This window comes from Mauremys reevesii, linkage group 21 (genome assembly GCF_016161935.1).
Source record: "Mauremys reevesii isolate NIE-2019 linkage group 21, ASM1616193v1, whole genome shotgun sequence".
In the NCBI taxonomy this organism is placed as follows: domain Eukaryota; kingdom Metazoa; phylum Chordata; order Testudines; family Geoemydidae; genus Mauremys; species Mauremys reevesii.
The window spans coordinates 8,072,986-8,100,782 of record NC_052643.1 but is presented as its reverse complement, the minus strand read 5'-3'; the positions used below and the strand labels follow the sequence as shown (position 1 = coordinate 8,100,782).

The 27,797-nt window shown below is 38.2% G+C and overlaps 1 protein-coding gene across 9 annotated transcripts in view; it reads left to right on the top strand.

Annotated features, from left to right (window-relative positions):
• VPS13D (vacuolar protein sorting 13 homolog D) overlaps positions 1-27,797 on the top strand; it is a 182,156-nt gene that overhangs the window by 96,760 nt on the left and 57,599 nt on the right. For 6 of the 9 annotated variants that reach the window (XM_039508774.1, XM_039508778.1, XM_039508782.1 and 3 more), the window contains 6 exons: positions 292-441; positions 1,742-1,891; positions 3,008-3,104; positions 6,440-6,591; positions 13,568-13,702; positions 14,477-14,644. In XM_039508774.1, the coding sequence (XP_039364708.1) occupies positions 292-441; positions 1,742-1,891; positions 3,008-3,104; positions 6,440-6,591; positions 13,568-13,702; positions 14,477-14,644 (852 nt within the window). The remainder of the gene's footprint in view (positions 1-291; positions 442-1,741; positions 1,892-3,007; positions 3,105-6,439; positions 6,592-13,567; positions 13,703-14,476; positions 14,645-27,797) is intronic. The other 3 variants (XM_039508777.1, XM_039508781.1, XM_039508779.1) reach the window with 1 other exon arrangement.

Sequence of the window (27,797 nt, the reverse complement as noted above, 5' to 3'; positions counted from 1 at the left end):
GTGTACAATATTGTCCTTTATAAATCTTCATCACTATTCAGACCTCTTACTCTGTTGTTTTTCCATGTCACAACCCCAAACTCTAAACTGAATTTCAGCAGTGAAAGTAGCAGGTCATTCAGCTTGTCACACAAGCTTGTTGTATAGTTTAGGACCTCTATATGTATTTGAAGACTTGACTAGCAATGAGTATATTTTTAAAACCGTTAAATAAATGCACTGGCCAACTGTGTGTGTGTGTGTGTGTGCGTGTGACATCTAGAATTTTTTAAATTGTTTTTGTGTTTTCAGGTGCTAGTGAAATTAGAAGGTGGAATAGGATTATCTTTAGTTAACAAAGTCCCTGAAGAGCTGGTGTTTGCAAGCCTCACTGGAATTAATGTTCACTACACACAGTTATCAACCAGTCAGGTGCTTGAGCTCAGTATACAGGATGTACAGGTAACTTATTTTTGGAACAAATTGCATTTATTTTCATAATTTATGTAAGGATGCAATGGATGTTTGTGTGTCCATATGTAATAAAGTAGTGATTTGTTGTGCAGTTTACAATGCTTAGGGACAGGTGATGTGTTTCAGATGAAACACTAAAAACCCAGGTCTGGTCTGCAGCATATCAACATTAAAGGTGTCATAGTCACCTTCTTATAAGAGCAGAATTTTGCTCTATTATCCTGGTCAGAATGTCTGTTCACTACCCTAAATCAATCAGGTAAAACATTAGGATTCAGTCTATTCTTTCCTCTTTTTGTTTGCTCACAGATCCAGTGGTAACGTTTTGCACCTGTGCTTTTTCATTGTCCTCTGTCATATACTAGTAGTTGAGACACTAATCTAGTTATTGCTTTAGTCTTTCCATTCCTTTTTAATTGTAGTTGTTGTATGAGTCAGAATCTTTGTAACGTGCATAAACTTTGCAAAAATCTTTCTCCCCATTCTGTTCACTATTATACAAAAATCATCAGGTGCTATAGCTGAAAAATGAGAAATCAACCACTGAAGGTGGTAGCAGTGGTACGTATAGTACCATACATAGGTCAAAGTAGGACAGAAGCTTAAGAGACATTCTTGCAGTTTTTATTCAGATGGTGTTTTGTCTGAGAGGGGAGAATTTAGGTCTTGGCCTTTAGGGGGTGCCACTTTACTCTTCTTCCATTGTAGTGTTTCGTATTCACGGCTCAGGAACCAATTTGTCCAATTTGGCCTCATTTTTGAGAAAATAAAACACTTCCAAGTATTTCTAAGCCCATTTGTAATATTTAAGTTCTGTTAATGACAGCTGTGTGTGTTTATAGAATACCATGTGTAAATTGAAAAAGGGTGGGTATCATAAGCAGACTTAAAACTGGGAAGCAGTTTAATTCTGTGTATCTTTTGTCAATAAATGCTTTATGATTTATGCCTTTAAAAATTCAGATCCAACCTGCTGAGCTTATTAAGGATCTATTTTCTACTACCTAATGGTGTCTAGCATTTCAAGATACTCGTGCACATTTGTATATGTTGCTAGTTGTAACAACATTGGCAAAGGAGAGGTATTTCTGAACACTTGTGGAAGGATTTTAATGATGAATAAGAAAAATGAAACATGCATAGTGTGTTCTGTGTGTCTGCTGTTCGCGAGACAAACAACCCCACCCCTTTTGCAAACGTTTATCTTTCAATTTAAAAAGAGAGCTTAGATTTCTTTGTGTATGCTGAGGAGCTGTCACAGTCTTCTGCTTTCTTGTTACTTCTGCAGGTGGATAATCAGCTCATTGGCACCACACAGCCTTTCATGCTCTTTCTGACACCCCAAATCAATGAAAATGAAGCAATTGAGACAGGCCCCGCAGTGCAATTAAATGCAATGAAATTTCCCAGTAAGAATGCACTAACTGATATATACAAGGTAATCCAGTTTGATTGTAGCCTTCAAGTGACATCATGTTTATTAAGAGTGTGTTTACCTATTCCTAGTTTTTAAACTGTAAGTAGTCTAAATTCAATCAAATGTGCAGATGTACTAGTTTTTTTGTGGCTGAAAGGACCTCTCTCATTCATACCTTTAATGCTCTAAGTATCCTAAAGTACATTGCGGTTGATGAGTTGATAACAGTGCAGTGACTTTGTGGGCAAATGTGGGAGCCGTTTAACTTTCTTTAATAGCTCTCCCTTAAATTTTAGAACCTGGTTTATTAAGGGAGAGAATATTGGCCAGGACCCTAGGGTCATCTTCTGCTCTTCTCCAAAAAAAAAAAAGTTAATATCTTTAAATTCCACCCCAACACCATCAAGAATGACAATAAGATCCTGAGTTTAATTAGTCATCTGAAGACTATTACATATAACAGTACATGGAATTGCAGAAGTTGCCAAATTAGACCAGACTTTTAGTGCTTCAAGTCTAGAATCTAGCCTTCAAGCCACTAGCTGATGCCTCAGAGAACTGAGACACCCCCCCCGCCACACCATAATGAATGGGCAGGATCAACTGTGCTATTCTTTACATAATGTATATAATGTGAAATTTTTTTCCCTGGTCCTTGCGATGAACAGCTGCCACCTTGTAGCATCAGCCCTCATTTAAAAGCATAATTACAAATGTTAATAGTTTATATATAACATTATTTACTAATCCTAGCCTACACAGCGTAACAAAACTAGGTTGGTTCTTAAGGCCTACTATGAAACTTAAACCTTCAAAGTAAGCCTGCATTAATTTTGACATATTTCAAAAATAGCTGATTGCAATGTCAGAGTCCCTTGGACCATAATAACTTTGCAATTTTAACATTTAGTAATTAAGCACAGATAGTTATAAGAACTAACCAAATACAATTCACTGCAGATTTCTTGTAACTGTAGAGGGGAAAAAAGGGCTCAAGACATTTTGACAGTGGGAATCTTATTATGAAACCCTATGAATAAAAGAACTGTGTCAAGTTACAACAGATTTTCATTGTTAATGAGGGTAGATGGAGAATATTTGTTCACAATGTAAATTGAGATATATTTGTCTCTGTAGCATCTGATGGTCACAGCTCGGAGGTTCACAATCCAAATTGAGGAGAAACTACTCCTGAAACTATTGAGTTTCTTTGGCTATGATCAGTCAGAATCAGGTACAGTATAAAGTTACAAGGTCAGTTCCACAGTATGCAGATTTTATTGTATCCCTGTTGTCTGCATACAAAATTAGTTCAAAATGCCTGGCAATTTCCACTGTTAACTTGAAAGCCTTTGACAGCCTGGAAACTTCCATTGTAAAAAGCTGGAAAGCTAAGATGTGTCAATAGCAGCTTACATACTGTACAGTGTTCGTTCCAAGATTTGGGGAATGACTCATAGAACATTTTATTGTCCAGTGCACAGTTGAGCTGAGTCCCTGGGGAAGAAGTTTAATATTCCTCTTCAGTTCCTGTATCTGGATTCAGCTGAACTAGGATGAAAGAAATGTTGTTATTTAGCCAACCACTTTGTTCAGCAATTTTGTTTATTAAACAAACTCAAGGCTAGAGATTGGATCTCTATTCATTTGTTGCTGGGACACTTCCTCTTGGTTAATTCAGAAGACTTTTTGGCTGTCCCTGACCTCTTAACTTGTGACATCCATACCCTTGGCTTTAAGTGTAATAAAAAGGTTTCTTGCTCTTAGTTGAAGCAAAACAGACCTTGGAATGTTTTAATCTCATAGGAGGATTAGAGAGGCATCTATCTATTTGGAGGCTTATCAACATTTGGAAATTTGCTGAAATAGCAGTTCTGGAATAATTATTTTGGTATAATTATTCTGAAATAATTAATTTGGCATAAATCCCTGTGTGGATACTCTTATACAAACATATCAAAACAACTATTCCAGAGTAGCTATTTCTGTAAATTTCCAAGTGTAGACAAGCCCATTCTAGTAGCTAAGTGCCTCACAATCTTGAATGTAGTTCTACCTGTGAGGTAGGGCAATGCTGTTATCCCCCGTTTAAAGATGGGGAACTGAGGCACAAAAAGAGTGAGTGAATTTGCCTTGTCATATGGGAAGTCTCTGGTAGAGCAGAGTTTTTTAAAGCTTGGTCTACCAGCTCTCAAGCTAGTACCCTTACAACCAGACTATCCTTCCTCTCAGTTTACTGCATTGCTTTTGCTCTCTTGTTTCCTTGTTCTCATTGGTTCTTTGCTGTAAAGAGATCACACTGTGTGTACAAACTAGACCTTGCTTAAAAGACTCTCACGTGTCATCAACGGTGCAGACAAAAATATGGCTAAACTTAGTAAGTGCTTAAATGTATATGACAAAACAATTAGAAATGCTTTATGATTTATAAAGATGGTCTCATCAACTCTAGAAAGAAAGAAGCAGCTTGTATCATTTGTATTTGAAATACTGGAAATTGTTCTCTTTTCTGGAGGCCCCAACAAGATCTTTAGAAGTTTAATAGTCACATGAGGCGGTAACCTGAGCTGTTTTTCACCTCTTGTCTTCCCCAAACTGAAGTGAGGGAGGCGAAGGAGGATATTGTATCCTTTCCCTCTTCAGTTTGAGGGTAGAAAAAAGAGGATTGAAGCTAAGGTTACTGCCTCATTTTATACCACAGTTGAGGTCCTCCAAACAGCTTGTTTGTGCTCTTCAGAAATAAGAGGGAAAAGAGAACCTTTTACTCCAGAGGTGAAGTACTATTTCTGTTGGTAAAAACAAAAATCTTTGAGGTCATCTTGATTCATTGTAAGGAATCCATAGAGGGGAACACTTCGTTTTTCAGCCTGCTTGGTATTTACATATTGCATTTGTCAATGTGCTGTAGAAATTTCTTCCAGAGCAAAAAGGAGATTCTCTTTCCAAAGTAACAAAATTTCACAGCAATCTGTCCCAGAATTCCCCATTTAGACAATCAGTGTAACTGAGATCAGGAGCAAGATTCTCAACTATGGCAAAGAAATCTATTTCTTGCTGGAGATAGTTAAATTATTTTTGTTGGTTGGCAGACTAATAATTTATCTTTAGTTCTAGTAGTCTGTCTTTTGTTGTTTTGGGAATCTTTTTCTTATATGATGCTTTAAACAAGGTGTGTAATATTTGTGGAAGCTCAATGAGTCTCACTGACTTTACTAATCATTTGAATTAGTTGGCATATATTCTCCAGGGTTTTGATTTATTTTCATTTTCCCACATGATCCATTTAACACATCTCTGCCTGAGGGCTTATCTACACGGGCAAGTTTCTGCGCAGTAAAGCAGCTTTTTGTGCTTAAACTGCAGATGTGTACGCACTGCCAAGCCACTTTGAGCGCAGAAACTCCTCAGTTGCAGAACTGCAAAAAAAACCACCTTGACAAGAGTCGTAAGGCTGTTTGTGCAGAGGCTCCAGGACTTTATTGCCGGTGTAGACACTTGATTGCTTTCTGTGCTGTAATTAGCCTCCGGAGCTGTCCCATAATGCCTCAAGTGACTGCTCTGCTCATTGTTTTGAACTCGGCTGCCCTGAAGACACACGCCCCTCCCCTTTCAAAGCGCTGTTTCTGACAGCCTTTGTGTGCTGGGTTGATCTGTTCTGGGACACAATGCAAACCATTAATATGGAATGCTTGTGCTGTTGAACACAGAGGCAGGTGTGTGTGTGTGTGTGTGACTGCTGTGCAGAGAGCCTAGGGAGGGAGGCGGGGGCTGATGTCGGGGTCCTCCCCCCAGCCGGTAGCTACCACTGTCTATTCCCCAGTATTTTCACATAAGGGGCTTTTTAAATAGCAAACTATTTCTTTGCCCCCTCACCATACTCTGGTAATAGCTGTTCTTTTGACAGAACCAGACAAGATGCTATTTGTAACAGGTTTTAATTCTTTTCATAGAGATTTTCTCAATTTCCATTCTAGTTGGGGCAAGAAGTCTAAAGTCAATATCAATGTCAAGTACTTAATACATTATTTCAAAACCTCGATATATAAGAAAGTCTGAAGGAAGCAAAAAGAGAACAGATTTATTTGCCAAACTTCATATTTACTTTCCTAAATGTAGCTCCCTTAAGAGAGTGTCTCTCAAAACCAGGGAAGGTTGTGTAGTTATAAGATATTTGTGTACTACTTTGTCTGTCTGCCTCAGTACACACAAACCAGAAGTGAAAGCAAACTACTGATTGAAGACTAAGGTATAAGGTCACAAGTTAGGTGTCTGGGTGCCATCATTTGTATTAACTAGCTACAAGTGAGGAGTCAAGGTTTGAGGTGAGAACACTAAACTGTGAGGTTTCTCTCACATCAGAGGCAGATGTATTGAGTAGAGATGAGTCCAAATGAACTCTGTAGGCTGAAATGCCAACAAGCATGGGGAAGTCTTGATTCAGACATTACAAGCTGAATCCGTTTGTAATCTTCAGCTAAGAAAGCTCATAACTATTTATAAAATACACATTCATAGTTTTGTATACTTTCATAATTACCTGATTTTTATTCCTATGTTATGCTTTGATAGCAGAGGTTGAAAAGTATGATGAAAACCTCCACGAAAAGACCGCTGATCAAGGTGGGGCTCAGAAGCGATACTACTTTGAAAATCTTAAAATCAATGTGCCACAGATAAAGTTGAGTGTCTTCACTTCCAACAAACTACCTCTAGACCTCAAGGTAAGCCAGTGCACACAACACCTCATTAGATCTACTATCTTTCTAACTAGATAGATTTACTTTGGGAGAAAACAGATGTGTACATTTTAACTTGCTGCTCTCTGTTTCTGCTTATGCAGCATCTTCCTAGATTGCAACATCTTGTACAAGCTTTCTTAGAGCTGTAGACTCAGAGGCTCATTGTTCCAACACCGCATATTAACTTCTTGATGCAACAGCCTAAAGCCTGGAGGTTTAAAGCTCACTGGTTATAGTAAGGAGCATAGGCGTGCCTTCACTATATTATCAATAGAAAAATACCTATTGCACAAATTTAAATGCATTGTTGTCATCAGTAGTTAAAACAAGATATATGTACATAGGGATCAAGTGGTAGCAACTGATGCAACTGGGGTTGAATGAATAACGTCTGCTTAGTGAAATGCTTTGTAATATTAATATCAGCAGGAGCATGTGTTATCCATGAAATTCTTTCACACTCTCTCTCACACACACGCGCGCTCAAAAACTAAAAAGCAATAATACAGGGTAACTAAAAATGGATAAATCCTAGCCTTAGATTGAACACCAACACAAGTAAGACCAGCATACACTGTAATTTAAAGCTAGTGCCTTTATTTCACAGAAGTTGATTTATAAAAGTACATTCAATTGCAATAAATAGCACAATCGCATCTCAGAGGATTTTGAAGCAGTTTCCTCTGTCTTTCCTGGATGCCTCTGACATGCTGGTCCATAAAACCATTGAATTCTTCTAGAGATAAGATGTACAACCAATGCAAGTAATATGCAGTCCGACACAAAAAGATTTTAGTACTAACTAGTTTAACATCCGTATGAGTCATGATGCTTTAATACGTTTTTGGAATGTCACTAGGAAATGCCAGTTCACCAATAGGAATAAGAATTCACCAATAAATGGGATTTCAGATAGTTCTCTTCTCTTTCAGGCTCTTCCCCCACACACTTTACGCAGGTATAAAGGAGAACAAGTGATGGATATTGCTCAGATTTTCTTTTCATGCAGTTCTTCATTAGCATAGAACTTACCAAATCCAGCTAATTGAATTCAAGAGAAGTTGTAGTGTCAGAGTTTTAGGAATCCACTTGCATAGTAATCTCACAGTCTGGGATCTCAAACCATTCTGAAGTTCTTGCCATACAGTCTGCCCTTAAATTCTTTAAAGGCCTGAGGAAAATCATTAAATGAGCAGTGGATCTTTGGGTAGCTATTAGTGCTTCCATTTTACCGTCTATATAAAATGTCTGTACCTAAAACTGAGAGTTGTACGAAGCTCTGCAATAGTTTCTTGTAGCTCATCTTTTGCTTACTGCAGTGATTAGATCTGTGCGCTTCTTTAATTCAGAGTCAGGTAGCAGCCCCAGGGTCATCTGGCTCATATTGCTCTGGAGGTATCTTGAACTGGAAAGGAAAAAAAAAAAAAAAAAAGTTAGCACTAGTTGTGCCTTTTTCCTGCTACACATTTTGCAGTGTCTGCTTCAAGAGACTTGTATAACTTTTGCTAGCACAGAAGGCAGAAAATTTCCAGCAGAAGGGAAAGTAAACCCGCAGGAGCTCAACCGTGTCTCTGAGCTGCTTGATTCTCAGCTGAATTCTGCTCTGTTACACTGATGGGAGGGACCCCATTGTCTTTAATTATAGAATCAGAGTTAAATGTGGTAACATAGCATCTAACTAACTGAAGGCTTCTTTAATTCAGAATGGCCTCTTAATGATGTATAGAGAATGTCAAGCTAATGTCAGACTCTAAAGAGATGGCAAGAAAGGAATAGTCTGTGTCTAGAGGGAATGGGGAATATAGAATGAACAAGGCAAGCTCCTCAACTGTAGGGAGCAGCACGTGGATAAGAAGAGGAGGGGACCACAGGAGAGTGACTGTAATATGAGAATTCAGAGAGATGTTAGAGAACTGGTTGCTAGTGCTGGTCATACACTTTTTGCCTTTTGTGTGTGTGTGTGTGTGTGTGTGTGTGTGTGTGTGTGTGTGTGTCAAAAACTGCCATTTTGTCAAAAAAAAGATGTTGATGGGAAGATTTCACAGGTTCAGGATGGATGAGAGAGATTGAAAACCCAACTTTTTGCTCTGAAAACAGACATTTTATATCAGTTTCATTTTGCAAAAACCAGTGCACAATGAAAACAAATTTCCAAACCTTGAAAATTGTCATGAAACAGAAGTGTCGTTCCCTGACCAGCTTTACTGGCCACCTGAAATGATGGGGAAGGCTGACCTTTCCACCGTTAACCCTTTTTGTGTACATCACCATAAAATTAAAGCAAGGGGAAGGGAGTTCAGACCATCTGATTAAACCAAAAAAACCTGACACCATTTCTGGTAGAAATGCCAACAATGTGCAGAAAATAAATTAATAGTGCTTTGAAAATAATATCAATAACAAATGAAGTCAAAATTGACTTTGTTTTTAAATGGACACAAAGTAAAATTAAATAATAAAAATAAAAGATGGGAAAACCTGTTTAGATCATTTACTGTTTTCTCCCCACTAATACAAACACTGCTAAAAACGACACATTTTAAAAATGTGGCATGTGAGGTGTTACTATGGAATCCTGTGGAAAACTCAGCCATGGGAAATAAAATGAGATTCATTCCCACACACGGGCTGTTTTTAACAGTGGTTCTGTGAACAATGGCAAGTCAAGAACAGGTTATCGGCACTCTTTGTGGTTTAACACGGGATGTAAAATGTGTAAGATGGTTGTGTTTTATTTTGTATTGGCACAATAGAATGCTCTTCATCCAGACCTTCTTGAGGGTGAGGAAGAGGAGGGAAGTGGTAGTGTGTGTAGGACTGCCTGGCCGGCCAGGCAGTTTTGTAAGACAAGTTGTTTTAGAGACATGCACTTATCAAACAATGGCGGCATTTAGCAAGAACACTAAAGGTATTTTCACAGATCTTAAATACTTTTGCTGGAATTTTTTTGACCCTACTACAGTCTCTCTTGCCTTTTTTTCTTTTCCTTTAAAGAAAGAAACTGGTATTGTTAACTGTGAAAAAAGATACGTCCCAGCAGCTGCCAGCATTGTCTCAAGAGAAAACTGGGCATATAAACTTTTTTTCTTATAAAAACAGTCAGTGGCTATGTAACATGTATGAAATTTTCAGAGAAGGGAGTTCCAGTTCTGTGTGGTACAGAATAGTTTGGGAGAAAATGAGAGAATTTACTGTACAGGTTTATATCTAAGTTATTTTTTATACTATTGATAGATATTTTCCCTACCTCCTCAAATGTTTTTAAGCCTTGGGCACTAATTTTTGTCAAAGTCAATGCAGACGGATTATTATTTTTATTAGTTACCTGTATCAACAGACCTGCTTTATGGACCATCTAACGATCATGGGCAGGAAACTGCTTGCTACTTGTGCAAATAAGTGACAGATTTGTACACTATTGCATTTGTTTAGTTATTCAGTTGCTACATGACTAGTTCCTAGTTTATCCTGCCCCCAACACACACACCTATGCCAGCTGTGTAACATAATTTAGTGGCCTGCAGATGGCAGAATAACTCACTTTACCTAATTTAACTTTACATTTTAACATGGGTGTAACAATGATTAATGTAGAAAAATATAACACAAATGCCAAAGATTTCTTGATACCTTAGAGTCTCAATGGATTAGGTATTTGGTGTGAATTTTGAAGTTAGTAAATGTTTCAACAGCTAATGCCACCTAGGAACTGAAATGAAAGTTAATTTTAATCTTCATTTCCTTTCTACAATTTCTTGTTAAAAGGAAATAAAAGGTAAACAGTTCCTCAGATGCTTTTCATCTCATTTTCTGTTGTATTTGACATCATACCTCAGTTCTGTGATTTTTTTAATTTAAAAAATCCCCACCTCCAAAAGATCGAAAATACTAAGTTTTCAAATATACAACTAAGGTTTTTCAATCTCAATGTTATCATCGCCGTTTCTTCATTTTTTTTTCTTTTCATTTCTTTTCCTGATTTCACTTGTCCAAAATTATTGTGCTTACATTAAATAAGGTAAGACAGGAGACCATAACATGCTTGTCTCTTGGGCAGCATTCACTTTTGGAGACAAGTGACACTGGCTTCATGGAACCCCACTCTTTTCTAGATATAAGATGTAGTGACACTGATAGCAGTAACATCACGGATACCATCGCTCATTTCAGTCATAAATCATCTAGAGTTGCAGTTCATGAATAGAAAAAGTTCTGCCAAAGATGGTTTCTGTTCATAGGTAGGAAAGGTTCTGCTACAGCTTGTCTTCATCTAAGAGTAAGTTTCAGAATCAGTGCTATGAATCAAACAGAAATTTGGTGTTAGTTCGAAGGTGAGAAAAATATTTCAGGTATATCACTTTTCCGATATATTTTAATACTGTCTTCAGTCATCTTCCTCCCAGTGCTCAGACTTCCCCCATAAAGCTCCCTCCATTTAGACCTCTTCTATCTTCATCCTATTTAAAAAATAAAAACTTGCTTCTACTGCTCCCACCCCCATCAGTTTGGTTGCAGAGGGGAAAACACAAACATCCTTACTTTTATTGTATCCTTAAAACAAGCTCTGAAAATGAGTTTATGGAAGATGAGTTATATGGGGCAGGCTGTTGTAGGATCAAAAATGTATTAAAACTACTGGAGGAAGGCAAAGGTAAACTCTGACTAAAATGTTTTATTAGAGTTGTAATTGGTTTTAGGCATAATTTTGTAATGCTAGAACTACAAATTAAAAAAAAAACAACTTGCAGCAAATAAAAACATCTAGTTAGTCTGAGGGCTCCTCAGCTTCCCAGCCAACCTGTGAATGGATAGACCATTAGACTATATTTTATTTTTTAAATATGAGCTTAGGCCATGTCTACACTATCTCTTATGTGTGCAAAATGTATGCCACTCGGGTGTGAAAAAAACACAATTTCACCAGCATAAGCAGTAGTGTGCACACTGTGTCGGCAGGAGTGCTTCTCCCATCAGCATAGAGCAACTCCATGAGAGATCTTACAGTGGCACAGCTGCATCGGTACAGCTGTGTCGCGGTAAAGTCTCTAGTGTAGATTTAGCCTTAGATACAGCATGTCTACCTTAAATATCCTTTTAACATACATACCAAGATGGGGCCTGTATTCTCATTGCTGGCACAATTCCTTTCCTTCACAATGTTGATTGCAGTGTCCCAATAATAGTTGTCTGGGTAAAACCAGACACTCTCTCTATTGTTGAATGAACTCACACAGAAAAATAAGAGACAAAAAACACCCTGTCACCTATGGGCAAACACTTTCCACAAAGCAATTGTCCCATATCTGACCTATGAGTCCTCTTCCTCAAGGGAACCGGCTAACCACCTTCAAAAGAGGAGCTTGGGAACTTAAATTAATAACTCTGCTAGATGCTAGAAATCATGGTCTCAACAGAGATGCTGATTTTATGGCTCATTACAACAATTTATAATCATCTAAGCCTCCTTTATCATATGACTGTAAAGGTGATAATTGCCTACTTAATTTTAAGTGGTTTCTTGCAACATGTGTTAATGTCTTACACTTAACGATCTGCCCCACCTCGTATTTAACTATGACACTCTGGTTACCTTTTCTGGACCTGAAGAAGAGCTTTGAAGCTCAAAAGCTTGTCTCTTCCTCCAACAGAAGTTGGGCCAATAAAAGAGATTGCCTCACCCACCTCATTTCCTTCACAGTGTTAATTTGAAGGCAGTTGTAAGTGAATCACACTGAACACAGATAATGATGAGAGATGAGACTGAGGTATATTAATGCCTGTGGCCTCCAGGAAATTGTTTGTGTAGGTAAAATATCACTTCATCCAAACACATCCAGAAGAGTGGAAAACCTCTAATCTGCCGTCCAATATGTATGGAGGGAAAATTCCCAAACTTTGGGTTCTGTTTAATTCTGTGTATTTGAACAAGTATCAGAATAATTAAGTAACTGATACAAAATTAAGCACAGGATCTTAGAAATAAGTTTATAAAACGTGTTATTTTAAAACTAAAATCCTGTCAAGTTGTTGGAAGATTTGTTATTTCAGGAGGTGTATTTAATTACTCTCTATCCAGTGGACAAATAGGGTTCAAACAATTTATCGGTTGTCGGTATATTGGCGATGTCTAAAATTATTGCCATAATTACAGAGTGATTAATGTATGCTCCCAATTATCCAAATAAGGTGGGGGATTCAGATTTTATCTGAATAATCAGGAATTTGGATAGCTGAGAGTGCAGGAGTCATTCAACAGCAGGGTGCCTCCCCAAGTCCCCACCCGCACACCGGGGGGCTCATCCTTCCCTGGCCTGGACTGCAAAGAGGAGGAAGTCTCTGCTGTGCCCTGTTCACTCCAGGGTTGCAGAGGGCTCCTTGCACTGCCCCTAGGGTCACAGACACCCGATCCCTGCAAATGCAAGGTGCTGGAGTGAGGCTGCAGTCCTGGTGGGGCAGAGCAGGGACTCCTGGCCAGTGCTCTACTCTGCCCTGCCGGGATTGCAGCCCTCCCTGCACCTTGTTCCTGCAGAGATCTGGTGTCACCAGCCCTCTGCAGCTCCACTGTCATGCCCCACTAGCTCGCTGACTCCTTTGACAGCAGGGCTGTGGAGGGCTCCCTGCACTGCTGCATGAGCCATTCAGTAGGAGGGTGGCCTCCCCGGTAGGGGACTTGTCGTCATACTCTTTCTCACAGCTGTGATTGGGGATCTCTGCTTTATTATCCAAACCTTCTCATTATCCAAGTCCCTTCCTGGTCCCCCAGCAACAAAGGGATTCAGATAATGCGAAGGTTCAGATAATAGGGTTTTGGATAAATGCGAATATACTGTATCAGGAAAAAGTTGTTATAGCTGCTAGATACATTTTGTTTGTTGCCTACTTAGAAATCAGTTAATTCAGATATCATGGAGAAGTACAGATGAATTAAAAGTCGTAATTCCAGTTTTTATTTAATTAGGCACTGAAAAGCACACTGGGATTTCCTCTAATCCGATTTGAAGATGCAGTGATTAACCTGGATCCATTCACTAGGGTCCACCCATATGAGACAAAGGAGTTTATCATTAATGACATCCTTAAGCACTTTCAAGAGGTGAGTGTCAGATAAATCATATTGTGACATCCACTAAAAGTCTAAAACTTTTCTGTTTTAGTAGCTCTTTATCAAATATTATCAAATATTAAATTCCTTTCCCTGTTTTAATGAGTAAATATGTAATGCTTTATGGACTAACAGACGTTCTGCAGCATGAGCTTTCGTGGGTGAATACCCACTTCTTCGGATGCAAGGGAAGAAGTGGGTATTCACCCACGAAAGCTCTTGCTGCAGAACGTCTGTTAGTCTATAAGGTGCCACAGGATTCTTTGTTGCTTTTACAGATCCAGACTAACACGGCTACCCCTCTGATACTATGTAATGCTTAATCATTTTATGTGTTTATATAAATACTCTTTAATCATACTGAATGTTAGGGGCGAGATACTCCGCTGGAATCTATCAATGTAGCTCTGCTGAAATCATTAACTTCTGGCTCCTCCATCTTTAGTGTTCTGATATACTTTTTACTTTGAGGGGAATTCGTTTCTCCAGAGCTAAATAGTTCAACTATCTTCCCATTTTTCAAATTGATCAACAGAGACAGACTGGTAGGCAGATATCATATTAGATAGTTTTACCAATCAGAACGTTGTACAAAGTACAAATGTTGTTGACCATGTCTCTTAAGATAATGTTTTGACTTCCACATCTTTTTGTTCTTTCCAGGAGTCAAATGTTAACATGTTGTAGTTTTTAAAATACTATTAGCCCTGCTGACCATGAAATCTGATGTGTAGATAATGTTTTTCATTGAACTGTGTTTTATAGGAGCTGCTTAGTCAGGCAGCAAGGATTTTGGGCTCGGTGGATTTCCTGGGCAACCCTATGGGTCTCCTGAATGATGTTTCAGAAGGTGTCACAGGGCTAATAAAATATGGAAATGTTGGTGGCCTTATAAGAAATGTCACACATGGAGTATCAAACTCTGCTGCAAAGGTAATTGTTACATGAAATAATCTGTAGATAAGGTGCAAGTTAACCCATTAAAAAGACAAGTTGCATATTTATAGATACATTAGAACTAGTTAGTTAATAACTAAGCTATAATTATAAACAGATTGTCCTTGAATTTAATTTCTATAGGTCTTGCTTGCGGAATAAAAACTGTGTTTGGGGTGCAGGCCTAGCAAACACTTATGCACAGTTAACTTTAGGCATGTGAGAAGCCCCACCAAAGTCAATGGAATTACTCAAGTGCTTAGAGTTAGTCATTTGCATAAGTGTTTGCAGGTTCAGGGCCCCAGTTAGTAAAGTAATAATTCTCCATCATGGTTAAAACATGAGTCTTCCTGTGTACATGAACAGAACTGTATATTAACTCTGTTATTGAATCCTGCTGAAATCCTAGGGCTTTTGGCTGTTCCGGTTTAATTCTTCACTTGGAATTTAATCAGTTAATATGATGTGAATGTAAAGATGATTGTGATCCTGGAGTTGAAGGATTTGCCAGCACTGCCCTGGATGCTACCTTTTCTGTGCCACATAGTAGCAAGTTTTATTTTACCAGGTTTTAAAGTTGTTTTGAAAATGTCATTTATTCAAAAAAAAAAAAAAAGTCTTGGATACTATCTGTGTACAGCTTTCCAGTTTTGTGCCTTTTTGATACACTTACAAAACAAGAGTGTTTGATTTGAATTCAGCTAATAAATAATTCTATGCTATGGTGAAAATGCTTTTCTCCTTCTGAGGAAAGCGAAGGTAAGTGCACTAGTACTGTAACTGTTTCTAAAATCTCATTAATTATTTTGTGCCTGAGAAAAGGGCCTGGTTTGAGCACAGGACTTAGAGCTAGGAACTCCTTGAATTATTTTATTTATTATTTGTATTGCGGTAGCTCCTCAGAACCTCAGTCATAAACCAATAGCCCATTGTACTAGGCACTGTACAAACACATCTTGGTTTTGGCACTGACTCCCTTTGAGGTCTTGGGCAAATTACTTAACCTCTCTTCCTCAGGTTCTTTATATGTAAAGTTGGAATAATACCTTCCTCACATGAGGACTTTTTGATAGAGAAGGGGAGCTCTATTTAAGAACTTACTATATTATGAAAACATATATTTCAATCCTAGATCATGTTGGATCCTAAAGATGTGTTATATCAACTTGGGAACAAGAGAGTCTGAAATAGAGCTGAAAGTCTATGATAGTTACATGGGAATTTAGAGAAAGTAATATACATAATGGTTTTAACAGTCTGAATATCAGTGCTTTTGGGAGTTCCATAATGTTGCTCTTTCACCCTTGTGGGTGAATGCAGTTAAGGCATCTACAGATGAACAAAACCCAGTCGTAAAAGAGTCGTAAAACCCATGGTGAAGAGCAGTTATTTGTTCAAGGTTTAAGATTTCTGGAACAGATTGTTTTTGCGTTGGCGAGGTGAGGTGAGAGAGAGATTAGACAAGTAATACACTTCTGTTTGTGGGAAAGAAAGTATTCTCATATTGGTAATCTCTGGTAGATTGGGCCTTGCACCTTGTCCTCTGGTTCTGGAAGCTTGCTTTCTTGATTGGAGGCATGCAGAAGTTAGGCAATCGGTTTACACTGGAGAGCAAGGGTAGTCAATAGGCGGACTGCAGGCCAAATCTGGACTACCAGCTGCTTTTGAACAGACCCTGAAATATCTGTATTTACTTATTATCATGATTGTTATTATTTCTATTATTTCCTCTGGAGTCTGGACCTTGACTATACCTTGAGCAAGAAATTTGGACTCGACCAAAAAAAATTGACTCCCCCTGCTGGAGAGGCTGTGGTTACTGTCACAGCCCAGCTTCATGGAGCATATATGTACAGAGCATCTTCCTGATGGGACTATACTCCCAGAATTGTTTTTTTCCCTTGGGAAAATCCCAAACATGGTCCGTCTGTGATAGGAGGATGATAACTTAGAGTGGCAGCAAAGATGTAAGGAGAGCGATCACCAGGGCAATAAGGCTATATAGATATCTTCCTTATAAAAATGACCTATGTTAAGTACAAAAACTAACTGGTTGTCAGCTTCTCAGTCATAATGTGTATGAGATCAAACAGATCAGGGTTAGTTATAAGGCATGTCAAATGTCCAGTGTCAGTTGATATGAGGACACAGTCCATGTTTCAAGCACAAAGATTTCTAATAAACCGAATTCCGTTCTGGAAGATCATTCACCTAGAATTGGGGTAGACAGGAGAAGGGCAATATCCTTTCTGATATAGGAAAGGAGTCAACATGATCCAGTTTCTAATTTCCAAAGTGTCATGGAAGTGGGTGATATCAATCCTTTGCCTGCAGCTTCTGTCTCTTCTAGTCTCCTGCATGGAGATTACTCCAATGGTAAGACAACACATGTGAGTTTCAGAGATTGTTAAACTGGCATAGAGTAATTCCCAACAGGAAAGTGAAAATACCATTCAAGAGGGATCCACTGTCTTATGTAAGGATTCTCCTTTCACAATCTGGTCCCCAAACCCCTGGCCACAGACACCTTCCTTCATATATGGGAAGCACATTCAGGATTCACAGGGAACACGGTCAAGGTATGAAAGGCTTCACGGTGTCAACTTTTGCTAGAGATAAGTGGTCAGGTTGGCCCTTCAAAACTTCACAGAACACCTCCTGAGCCAGTTGGGCAACCAGACAAGTGCAGCATATAAACCAGAAAATGGAACTCCAAAAGTTGATCTAAATACAGGAGCATTATGGCTGCTGTTCTGGACAGAAAATCACTTAGTTTCAATCAGGGTGCTCCATGTAAAAGGAAGCACACTGAATGCAAAAGCAGATAGACAATGCTGTGCTATCTCTGAACCAAGGAATATTGCAGCTGCTATCCAGGATCTATGTTATCCCCAGGTGCAGATGTTCCCATCCAGTAGAAAATTTAAAAGAAGGCTGTTCTTCACTAGGGAAACAGACAAGAGGTCATTAGGAGTGGAGGCTGTGACCCAAACATGGCCAAATCTACTTTTAGACACTTTTCCCTTTCTCTCACTAATAGGAAGAGCAATTCAAAAGGTCAGAAATTTAGTAGTATTGAGCATTCTCATAACCCCAGATAAGCCAAAACCAGGGTTTTCATACCTAGCAGATCTGCCACAAAGCTCTTCAATAGGTCTTCCTAGTAAACAGAATCTTCAAAGTTCGCAGCTGTATCCTAACCCAAGTTATTGGAGTCTTAAACACCTTGTCTGCCGAGCAGCAGCAAGTCTTAACCAAGATCACATGATGCTTCTCAAAAGTCATAAATACCCCACTTGCTCTCAGCAAGCTTTCCACCATTTGGGCCTACGCAAAAGTACGAGCCAGATCTCATACTGGCGTCAAGATGGGAGTATTAGCACCAGTATACGCAGTGTTCCATCTCCTCTGGATTTCTTACAGGCAATCTAAACCTTCAACTGAGATCTCCCATCCTATCATCTATGTCTAAGCACTACCAATGTCACAAATACAGGCCTAATACAGGATATCCCTGTATTTGTGACATTGGTGGTGGTGGTGGTAGATCACTTAATGATATGGAGCTTCCTTAGAGCTGTACATTTGTCCAAACGAACACTTATCCCCATGTTCTGGGCTTACAGTGCTGCATGCTCTCATGATCCATCTGTTCCAACCATTGAGATCTATTTCTTTTGTATTTCCTTTCCATACAGATTTGTTTCCTGGTTGCAATCACATCTGCAGTAAGTCTCTCATAAATGTCTGCCTTTAAAGGCACAAGCCTTACTGCATTTTCCACACGGGCAAGGTCATTCTTTGAACTTCAGAGTCATTTGTAACTAAGGTTTCTGTTGGGGAGATTTTCAGACACACAGAGGGCAGTTAGATGCCAAACTCCCATTGAAACTGAATGCAAGTTGAGCAACCAACAGTCTCCTTCTCAAAAAGGGCTTCTCTCAGCAGAGTGATAATCCCCCTGCTTATGAGGCGGGGGTGAGCAAGACACTTGTGATGGAGGTGAAGGCTCCTTCCCAACTAATTGTACTGCTTTTGGACAACTAGATTTAATGCTGGAATGCCAATATAACTCAAAACTGATATGGCATTTCACAAGTTATATTTGAAATAACTGCTGCAGTGAGTAAAATTAATTAAAACCTGCTTTCGCCTTTTTATATATATAATATAACTGTATGTCGCATAGGTACCATTTTAATTTTTGAAGTATAAGAAGGAAAAACTCAAATCTGACCATAACTGCAACAGAAAACATGACCTGGCCAATAGATCATGTTCATGTTGCTCCACCAGTGCCGTCTGTAGAGACAGTATGATTAATTAGTGTCTGCTCTTGCTACAAAGGGTTTCACCTGATTCAGCGGTGCCAGAAACTGTCCCTTTTCATCAATGCAACCAATTCTGTGGAGCTGGCAATGCAGCCAAAACTTGAACTGTTCTCCATATCTAGTAATTACCAGCCACAGGCTGGAAAATCTTTCACAAATCTTATTTGTTTTTCAGTTTCCTGGTGTCTTATAAGATCCTTTAATAAAATTTATATTAGATTTTAAGGTGAGTTGGAGCTGTAAATAGGACTAGATCTGTTCTGTTCTGTTCATACAACCGTGTCAGGCTAAACTTTAATCATCACTTTAAAATAAATATATACAGAGTGCCTGCACGAACTGAAAAGTAAGTTGTTTATAAGTTGTATCTGTTTTTGTCATTTTATGGCTTTTCTGTTTTACAGTGCTGTTGATTATTCCTGTAATGACTTCTCCATGCATCTCAGAACACGCAGTGGGTATATGCCTTCTTTCAAGTGGGAGAACGTCAGTGTATTTAAGTTGGCACAAAACCTTAGGTTAAATAAAGTTCATTTCAGACAGTTTTGTAGTTTTTATCCCTTGGAGGCTACAAGTTTTGTATTTTTAAAAGTACTTTGATCCTAAATATAGGCACCTGAGGGAATTTGATTCCTTCTGCGTGGAGGCTCCTACAGTGGCCATATGTACAGAAATGACTCTCATTCTTGGCAGGCAAACTTTTTTCTTTTCTGTTTTCCGCCTTAGGCATGATACCACTAAAACCTAAAATTATTGCTCCTTCAGAGACTTCTCAGTCAGAAATGCATGTTAGATGCTGAGCTAAATACCAAAATAAATTAAAGCCCTGTATTGACTCTTTACTCTCTTCTGACTTGAAGTCTTTGTTTCATTGTGCTCAATACTAGTAAATAGATATTGTGCCAAGATAATGCAACTCCTGGTACAGAATGATTTAAAAGTTTAATATACTTTATAATTGCTTTGTGCGTGTTATGTGAGAATCAACTTTTCAGATACTGTACGTGATTTGTCTAAGATTTGCAGTCCCTATAGGAATCCATCCTATGGGTATATATACATTACAGCCACTGGTGTGAATAGCAGCTCATGTAGATGTGAGCAGCACGAGCCCTGATCACCCTATATACCTTCTCGCTTGTGCAGCCGATGCTGAAGTCCGTACCACTCTCCTTACTTTTCTTTATGGCAAGCTAGCTAGCTAGTGCCAGTACATCTACCCGGGCTGCCATTCATCCATTTACATGCCTGGCTTCAGTGTAATGTATCCTAAATCATTGGTATGTGATGGAAAAGCTACACTCCATTTCTGCATATAAATATTTGATGGGAAAATGTTTTTAAAAAAATAAAAGCAACACTGGAAACAAAACAATATTATAAAGCTTTCTGACCTTGAAAATTCCACCAGATAGCTTTGCCAGCGCACCTCAATCCTGACTTGCAATTTCCCTGGTTTTCAAATTCTAGGTCTCTCTTGAACCATGAATGCCAATTGTAACAAATTACTTGCGGACATGAACAGACAGGAACTAGTATGAATCCATTACAGCCATTTTTACTTCAGTTAAATAAGGAGGTGAAAGGCTTGAGTCCTGAGTCTACCGTGCCTTACATTCAGCCAAACCAAAAAAGGCCTGTCCGGGACTGTCTGCATTACAAATACAACCATGACGGGTCCCAATTATAACAGGACTGCTCCTTAGCTGACTACAAATCTGTAGAACAGACAAAGTTTTAATGTGTTCCGTAACCTGCCTAAAGACCTGGTCATGTCCCAGGCTTTAGTCCGCTTATGGCATGAGGTTGAGATCTTAGCTTTACTTCAAATGAGAACTAGGTCTGTTGACATGATTCCTTTTGTAGCAGAAAAAAAGTCTCTTTTTTTGTAACTATCTGTCAATATAATACTAAAAATATTTAAATCAAAAGAAGAAAATCGTAAGTTTTTGCAAAGGGTTAATAAAGATTCTGAAAGCTATAAATATAAGCGACATAAAAGGATAAACCTCATTGTAAAAGAGAGCTCAGATTTTCTAGTAAAGTTTGATGTTTTCTGAAGGTTTTATTTTGCTTCCTTCAGCAGTTGCCAGCTGGTGGCTGGCTTTTTGTAGGTGAACTTTTTGCACTAGCTCTTAGTTTCCCAACGCTGGAGTAAAAGAGAAACACAAAATCCAGGTAAAGGAGAATCTCTTTCATATAAAATCAGGGAGATTTCAGAGGTGTGACAAAGCAGTTTATAAATTGACAGACTTTTAGTTGCTTCCTGTGCAAACTAAATATAAACAAGATTTGATTAGTGGCATTCGACCTATCATTTATGCAATGTCTATGAAGCAGATTAAAGCTGTAGAACATTTCATTGTGTGAACAGTTGACAGTGATTACTTATGAACTATTTGCTAATAGCTTTCTTCCTTTAAATGTATATATAAAAAGGCAATTTACTTCTTGAACTTTGCTACTTAAAGAATCTATAACCAATCAGGATGTCACTTTTTAAATAATATTTGGTTTTCAGCACAGAGCACAGCTGGGAGATGCATATTTTTAAAAACACATTAACATAACATTAGGACGGATTCTGTCATATATCTTTGATCCCTTATGACGCGTCACCCATCCTTTGTTCTGCGCAAGAGAGTTCTTATCTCTACATTTTTACCGGATTTGCTTTTCTTACTGAATTGTCAATGCAACATTTTTAGATTTGTCAAATAGGTCTTGGTAGGGTTTAAATCCTTCAGATCCTTAGACTGAAGCTCCGGAGCTGCAAGTGGCTCTTTAATGTGTTCTGCAGCTCTTTGCTGCACATGATATTAAACCACTGTGATTAATTATTAACCAATCAGGATGCTCTTGATAGATAGATATAGATATAGATATATAAGTAAATGAAACAATGAATTCACACTGCTATGGCTCTTTTGGGTAATGTTGATCGCTAATTTGGCTCCTGAACCACGAAGGTCTGAGTATTACTGATTTAAATAAACATTTAAAAGAATCTTTAATATGGCATTTCAGTGCATGAATAAGTATTTTATTTTCAGTGACCTGTTTTCTTTAGTTTTCAAATTTTCTGACATTCCTACTTCACTAATATAGTAAGTCTGCATTGTTGAAGAGAGGATCCTCTTTTTTATTTTTATATATCTATATATCTATATATATCCATTGTTTTGACTTGTGGTTTTCCACCATGGAAGAAACTAGCTTCTCTGATCCTTGATGTTTCTCATCCCCATTGTAGTTGAGCAATACTGCTAGTTGGTTGACAGTTTTGTTAGTCTTGTGCCACTCCATGAATCTTGTTTGATGGTATTACAGAAGAACACTGGCTGCACAGCCAACAAAGGCAAGACATGTTTTTTCCATGTATATATTAGGACTTCCTTTGTTGTTTATCTGATGCTTTAAATCATTCTTTTGGGGCAGATGTCTGGAAACATTCAGTGGGATATATTCATACTGCACAAGATACCTTCATTGAGCCAGAGGCTCAGCCCAATGTTTCAGAGCTCATCATAATTGTACATAAAGTTTTAGAGCACCAGAGGTTTGCATGGACCTTTTTAGAGAGAATAAATACTGTCTTGAGGATATTACTAGCTGTGTTAGATACAATACAATAGCATGCAAAGAAAATTGACATCATGCAAGGCAGATGGAAGGAGGTTAATTCAAATAAGGATAGTGTGTTTCTAGTTTTCATAAGGTGTGCATAATGTTAGTTCCAACTTTTAAAACTTAAATGTTGCTGTAGGAGTGTGAGTCATTGTTACAGATGTGGAAAGAGGTGGGATTTTGAACCCAGGTAAGGAGGCTGCATTATAATACAGGTATGGGAAGGATATTCCAGGAATTTCGAGGACATGCAGGCATTTGTGGGAAGGGGAAGCAAAGACAACAAAGGCAGTAGAATTGGCAGAGCACACGATCCTAATAGGAGACTAACAGGAAACAAGAGATGAGATGGTAGGAAGTGGCAGGGCTATGACGAAGGGATATAAATTTGAAGTGGAAAATGATTGGGAGTAATGGAGGCTGCAGAAAGGGTGTAATGTGGACAAGTATTGGCAGAGGAAGATGAGTTTGTCAGTGCCATTTTAGTCAGGCTGGAGGGATGTAAGAAGGGAGTCGTACTCCAGAAAGAAGGTGGTTGCCATAATCTAAGCAAATTACTACCAAGGTGTGGATAGCTGTCTGTAAAATAAACAGCAAGTTAAATTTTTGCATCCCTTGACTTATACAGTCAGCCATTCTCATTTAAGATACTTCTATTCAGAAGCTAAGACAGGTAATGCACGTCCATCATTGGAAATGTTTTGTCTGAGCAACTCCAGGATCATTTTAACAGAATGGAATTGTAAATAGCTGAAATGAGTCATCCTCCGGTAAATTTCATTCAGTAGTGCTGGCAAGTTGCTCGTCATCAAGGATCTTCACACATGAACTTTAGAAGAGGTAACTTTTCTCACCAGTCTTCTTTTGTGTATATGTGAAGCCAACTAGACAACTGATGATGTGGTATGATCTTCATTCTCATCAGTTCATTATATTGTTGTGTCTAGGTTGTGGCACTTTCATCTTGGAACCACTCTGTTGTCTGACCAAGACTGATGAGTGGATGTGACAGCTGGTTTAGGTTCAAACTAGGCAAAATGAGAAAAGGCTGCGGACACCTAATTGATTGATTGAGTTTGAGTTTTGGCCAGGCAAATTGTTAGGTGTCCTTTTAGATAGTGAGCTGAATATGGAAGTGCAGGTTTCAACATTCATTACCTTGAGTGGGTTTTTTCATTTCCACAATTTTAACATTATGTTGGTACAGGCTTATATGCAATAAGCCTTCTGTATTCTTAACTGTGTGCCTACAATGGAGCCAATGTGGCCTTCTGTGCTGTAATCATTCTCTGCCTTTAAGTAGTAATCTCCTCTTAGTTTCAGTGATTGAGCTTTTGAAGATTTTCCATATAAACATGGTTTATGACATCTGTTAAACTGGATTAAATAGTAGATCCAGCTGACCGCGGCTGCCTCTTATCAGTTGAGTTTGCATTTTAGCATAAAGGGATGTGACAGCACATCTGCTTTTGCTGCATCAGAAATCGACAGAAGTTGGAACTGAGGACAATGATAGGAGATATTCCACTTACTGTAAGGACAAATGGAAAATTATAGACCAACTGTCTGGCCAAATTATTAATCAGAATTGGTGATGTAGTACTGTTTAGTACTATGCAGACAAACAAGATGTATAGTCAGGTTGCTTTATGCGCTAGTGAAAGGCGATCAGATACAATGGTGATGAATGCAGTACACGAATCTAGAGAGAGAGAGAGAGATACAGAATATGCAGGAAACCTGGATTTAGTTTTCAATCTCTTGCTCCCCCAGCTGGGTGGGGAAAGGCTGTAGAAGCAGACCACTCAGATCCTTGGGGGCAGCGTTAAAGGGAAGTGCCTCCTTTTAGTAGACAGTGATCCACTGACTAATGGGGTGATAATCACAAGCCATGAAAAATGTCACCCCTCCTTCATATGTTCAGAAAGATCTGGCATCCATGACCACTGTATCTTGAGAGAGATTGGTATTAATCTGTGCAAAGATAAGGCAAGTCTATGAGTTTTAAAGGATCATTGAATCTTTGTTTCTTCCCATATTCCCTACCTGCACCACCGTAATCCTTATGTTTTATTAAAGAAAATTAATAGATAAATAAATAGTCCCTTGCAGTCCCTATGATTCTGTTGTGGCCACAATCATAGCTGAGGGAAAATAGCATTACACAAGAGTGTGTGTTTTGTTAAACAGCTACATAAAACCGGTATCCTGTTTTACCTTGCCCATGAGTCCAAATGAAATCGATGTGCTCCGTTGAAAGAACTGTTTGATCTGGACTTGGTGTGTCTTTTAATAAGTACGCATTCAGAAGCAAACTGACATGTATTTGGCAGCTTTTTCCAAGCAAAATTATGTGGTAGGCAAAAGTATGATGCGTCAGTTGCTGGTGTTCTTTTTAAGCAAACAGTGATCTGTGTTCAGAGTTCTCATTTTTAGTCTTTGATAGGTGAAAAGGGTAGAGTCTCAATTGTTTGTGAATTGGGATTAGTCAGTTTTTAGTGATTTCGTGTCAGCCTAAACAGGCCTCCCAACTATAATTTGGATACAGACAATATAGAAAGCTTTGTGGAAAATTTAAAATAGATATATACAAAGCATTAATGAGAATGAAATCTGTTGGCTAATAAAATGTGTTTTATTTTTGAAGATAAGGTGAATACACGGGTATATTTGTTTTTAAAGAAACACTACAAGATAGTTTTGGCCACACATTTAGGTTTCATTTTAAACTTTAAAGCACTACAGAAAGTACAAGTGTCTTCGTTCATTAAAACAAAAACAAGAACGAAAAAGAAAATTCTTTATTTTAAACATTCTCCAGCACTTTATTACAAAATGAACTTGATAGCAGGGTATCAGCCACAGAAGGTGAAACTGACTGGAAACGGAAAGTGAAAGTGACTAGTCTGTTTTCCCAAGCAGAATGAAGTTCAGAATGTAAACAAATAGCCCAAATGGTCAAATGAAATAATAATTGTTTTGCTCATCTAAGGTATTAACATAAGATAAAGACATTTTATTTTTAAGAAGACTTTTAAGCTGACAAAGTTATTTAAGTACATTTAGGCTTGGAAGGATTAGCTTTCGATCACTAAATGTCGGTAAGCGTAAATTTCACCATACACACACAAATCCACAACAAAAAAAAAATCTATGGATAGTAATAGATATTTACAGATAGTCAAAGTAGGAAAAATGCTGCTTGAGAACTTATTAGTTTGATTTAAGGATATTTACTTTGTGTATTTTAAAATGAGGTGTTGACAATTTGGATTTTAATGGTTATAAAGCTTTCACTTTTTGAATCTGAGTCTGCTGTCATACAATAATTGTCTGACCCCCTCCCTATAATTTCTTCAATTGTGAAAAAGTAAATCAATGAACATTGAAAAATGTTTTAAAATAGAGCTGTCAGATTATTTAAAACAAAAATCGAATTGTACCAAGATATTTTTATTACATGTTAACTCAAAGAACTAGAAAGGGTCTTTAAAAGGACTATAGAGTCTATAATACATGCCATTACGCGATGTAAAAAAAAGTAGAGAAGATTTGAAAGAGTTAATAATTTTTCCTTCAGAAAGTTATCTGTTAAGAGTATTAGTTGTTTAATAAAGCATAGCTGCCCTCCAGATGAACCCGCCAGTGACTCTGCAGTTGGGGTCATTCCAAGTTCATGCTGTGGACTTTTGACTGCCTTCTGTGTATGTGAAAACAGCTGGCAGTTCCTGCAGGGATCACTCATTCAGCCCTGTAACACAAAACTATTGCCAATGGGCACCTGCTGGTGCAGCTTCACAGGAGGTCCTTGGGGGAAGCTACCCAACTCATCAGGCATCTGTGGAGATAAAAACAGCGGGGGCTCCCCTGGGATACCCAGCTAATCAGGCATCCATACAGACAACTCATCAGGGGGCTTCACAGATTACCCAGCCAACATGCCGTTGTCAGAATGTATTATGAAGCTTAGTTAAGGATGGGATGTGAGCTAATTAAAGGTCCTTTACTTTGATTCTGTGACATAAGTGGGGGTGGGGGAAATGTCTCCGGAATCTCCAAAAAGGTATCATGTGCGTTCAGTGTTGAATGCAGCTGGCTTCTTTTTTGTTCTTCTGTTGATCGATAACTAAGGGCAGAAAGGAGTCAGAGTCCATATGCATTTTGTATATGACACCACCATGATTTCCGCATTTGTAGAAATTCAGTATAGTCCTACCTAATTCAAGCTTAAATCAATTCGGTCACTATATTTAATGTTCTGTCAGTATTTCCATTATAAATCACTGTCTTCAGAGGATTGTAACTTGGTCATAAACATTTTGTTCTTGGCTTAAACTTTCTCATACGTTTTCTCTGCTGGGCCCACTTGTTTTTTAAAAAAATCAGTCTTTTATATTTTATGCTTTCTAAGAGAATATATAGGAACAGATTTTTAGAAACTCTTATGCTTGAACAAGGGAGCTATAGTGGGTTTTTTGGGGGGGGTTAACGACAAGTGATATGATCTTGTCACTTCACATACTTGGCGAATCAATTTTAAATGACTACGGCTTTTAATTTGGAGAAGTAGCTCCTGCCACATGTGCACAATAAGTTTCCAAAGACCACAAGTATTTTTATTATTCATATTTCAGGCCCAGGATAATACGCAGTTGACAAATGTGTATTTATAAGTGGGGGAAATGGCTTCTTGCCTTTCTGTTAAATAATGTATGTTTTTTTAAAATTCTTGAAATATGTAGTATTTATACAATCCATCTAACAACAATGCATATTTTTTTAAAAAGCAAGGTAAATGGACATTTGCACAGTAAAGAGGTTGGTCTGTTGTGTGAGTAATTTCTAGTACATTTCCATTAGAGATTTTGTTATGCTTTAACAAGAGACACAGAAATGCATTAAACATTAACCGGTGACACCACAACAAAAGCAAGGAAATCTATAGTAAAGGGTTGGCCACGCATTCTTAATTCGCTCATTGTGCCTAGGTGTTATGTAGATATCTCATAACTCTGCATGATCTTCCTTGTTGTATGTGCTTGTAAGAGCTTAGTACAAGAGCATGAGTTGAGGATAGATTGCCAGTGTTAACTCCGAGTTTCCTTGCTTTTCACTGACACAATCTGTCCTTGGTGCATGTCATTGTGCTTAGCTATAGCAGCATGTTCATTAAGCAAGATCCATGGAGTGTG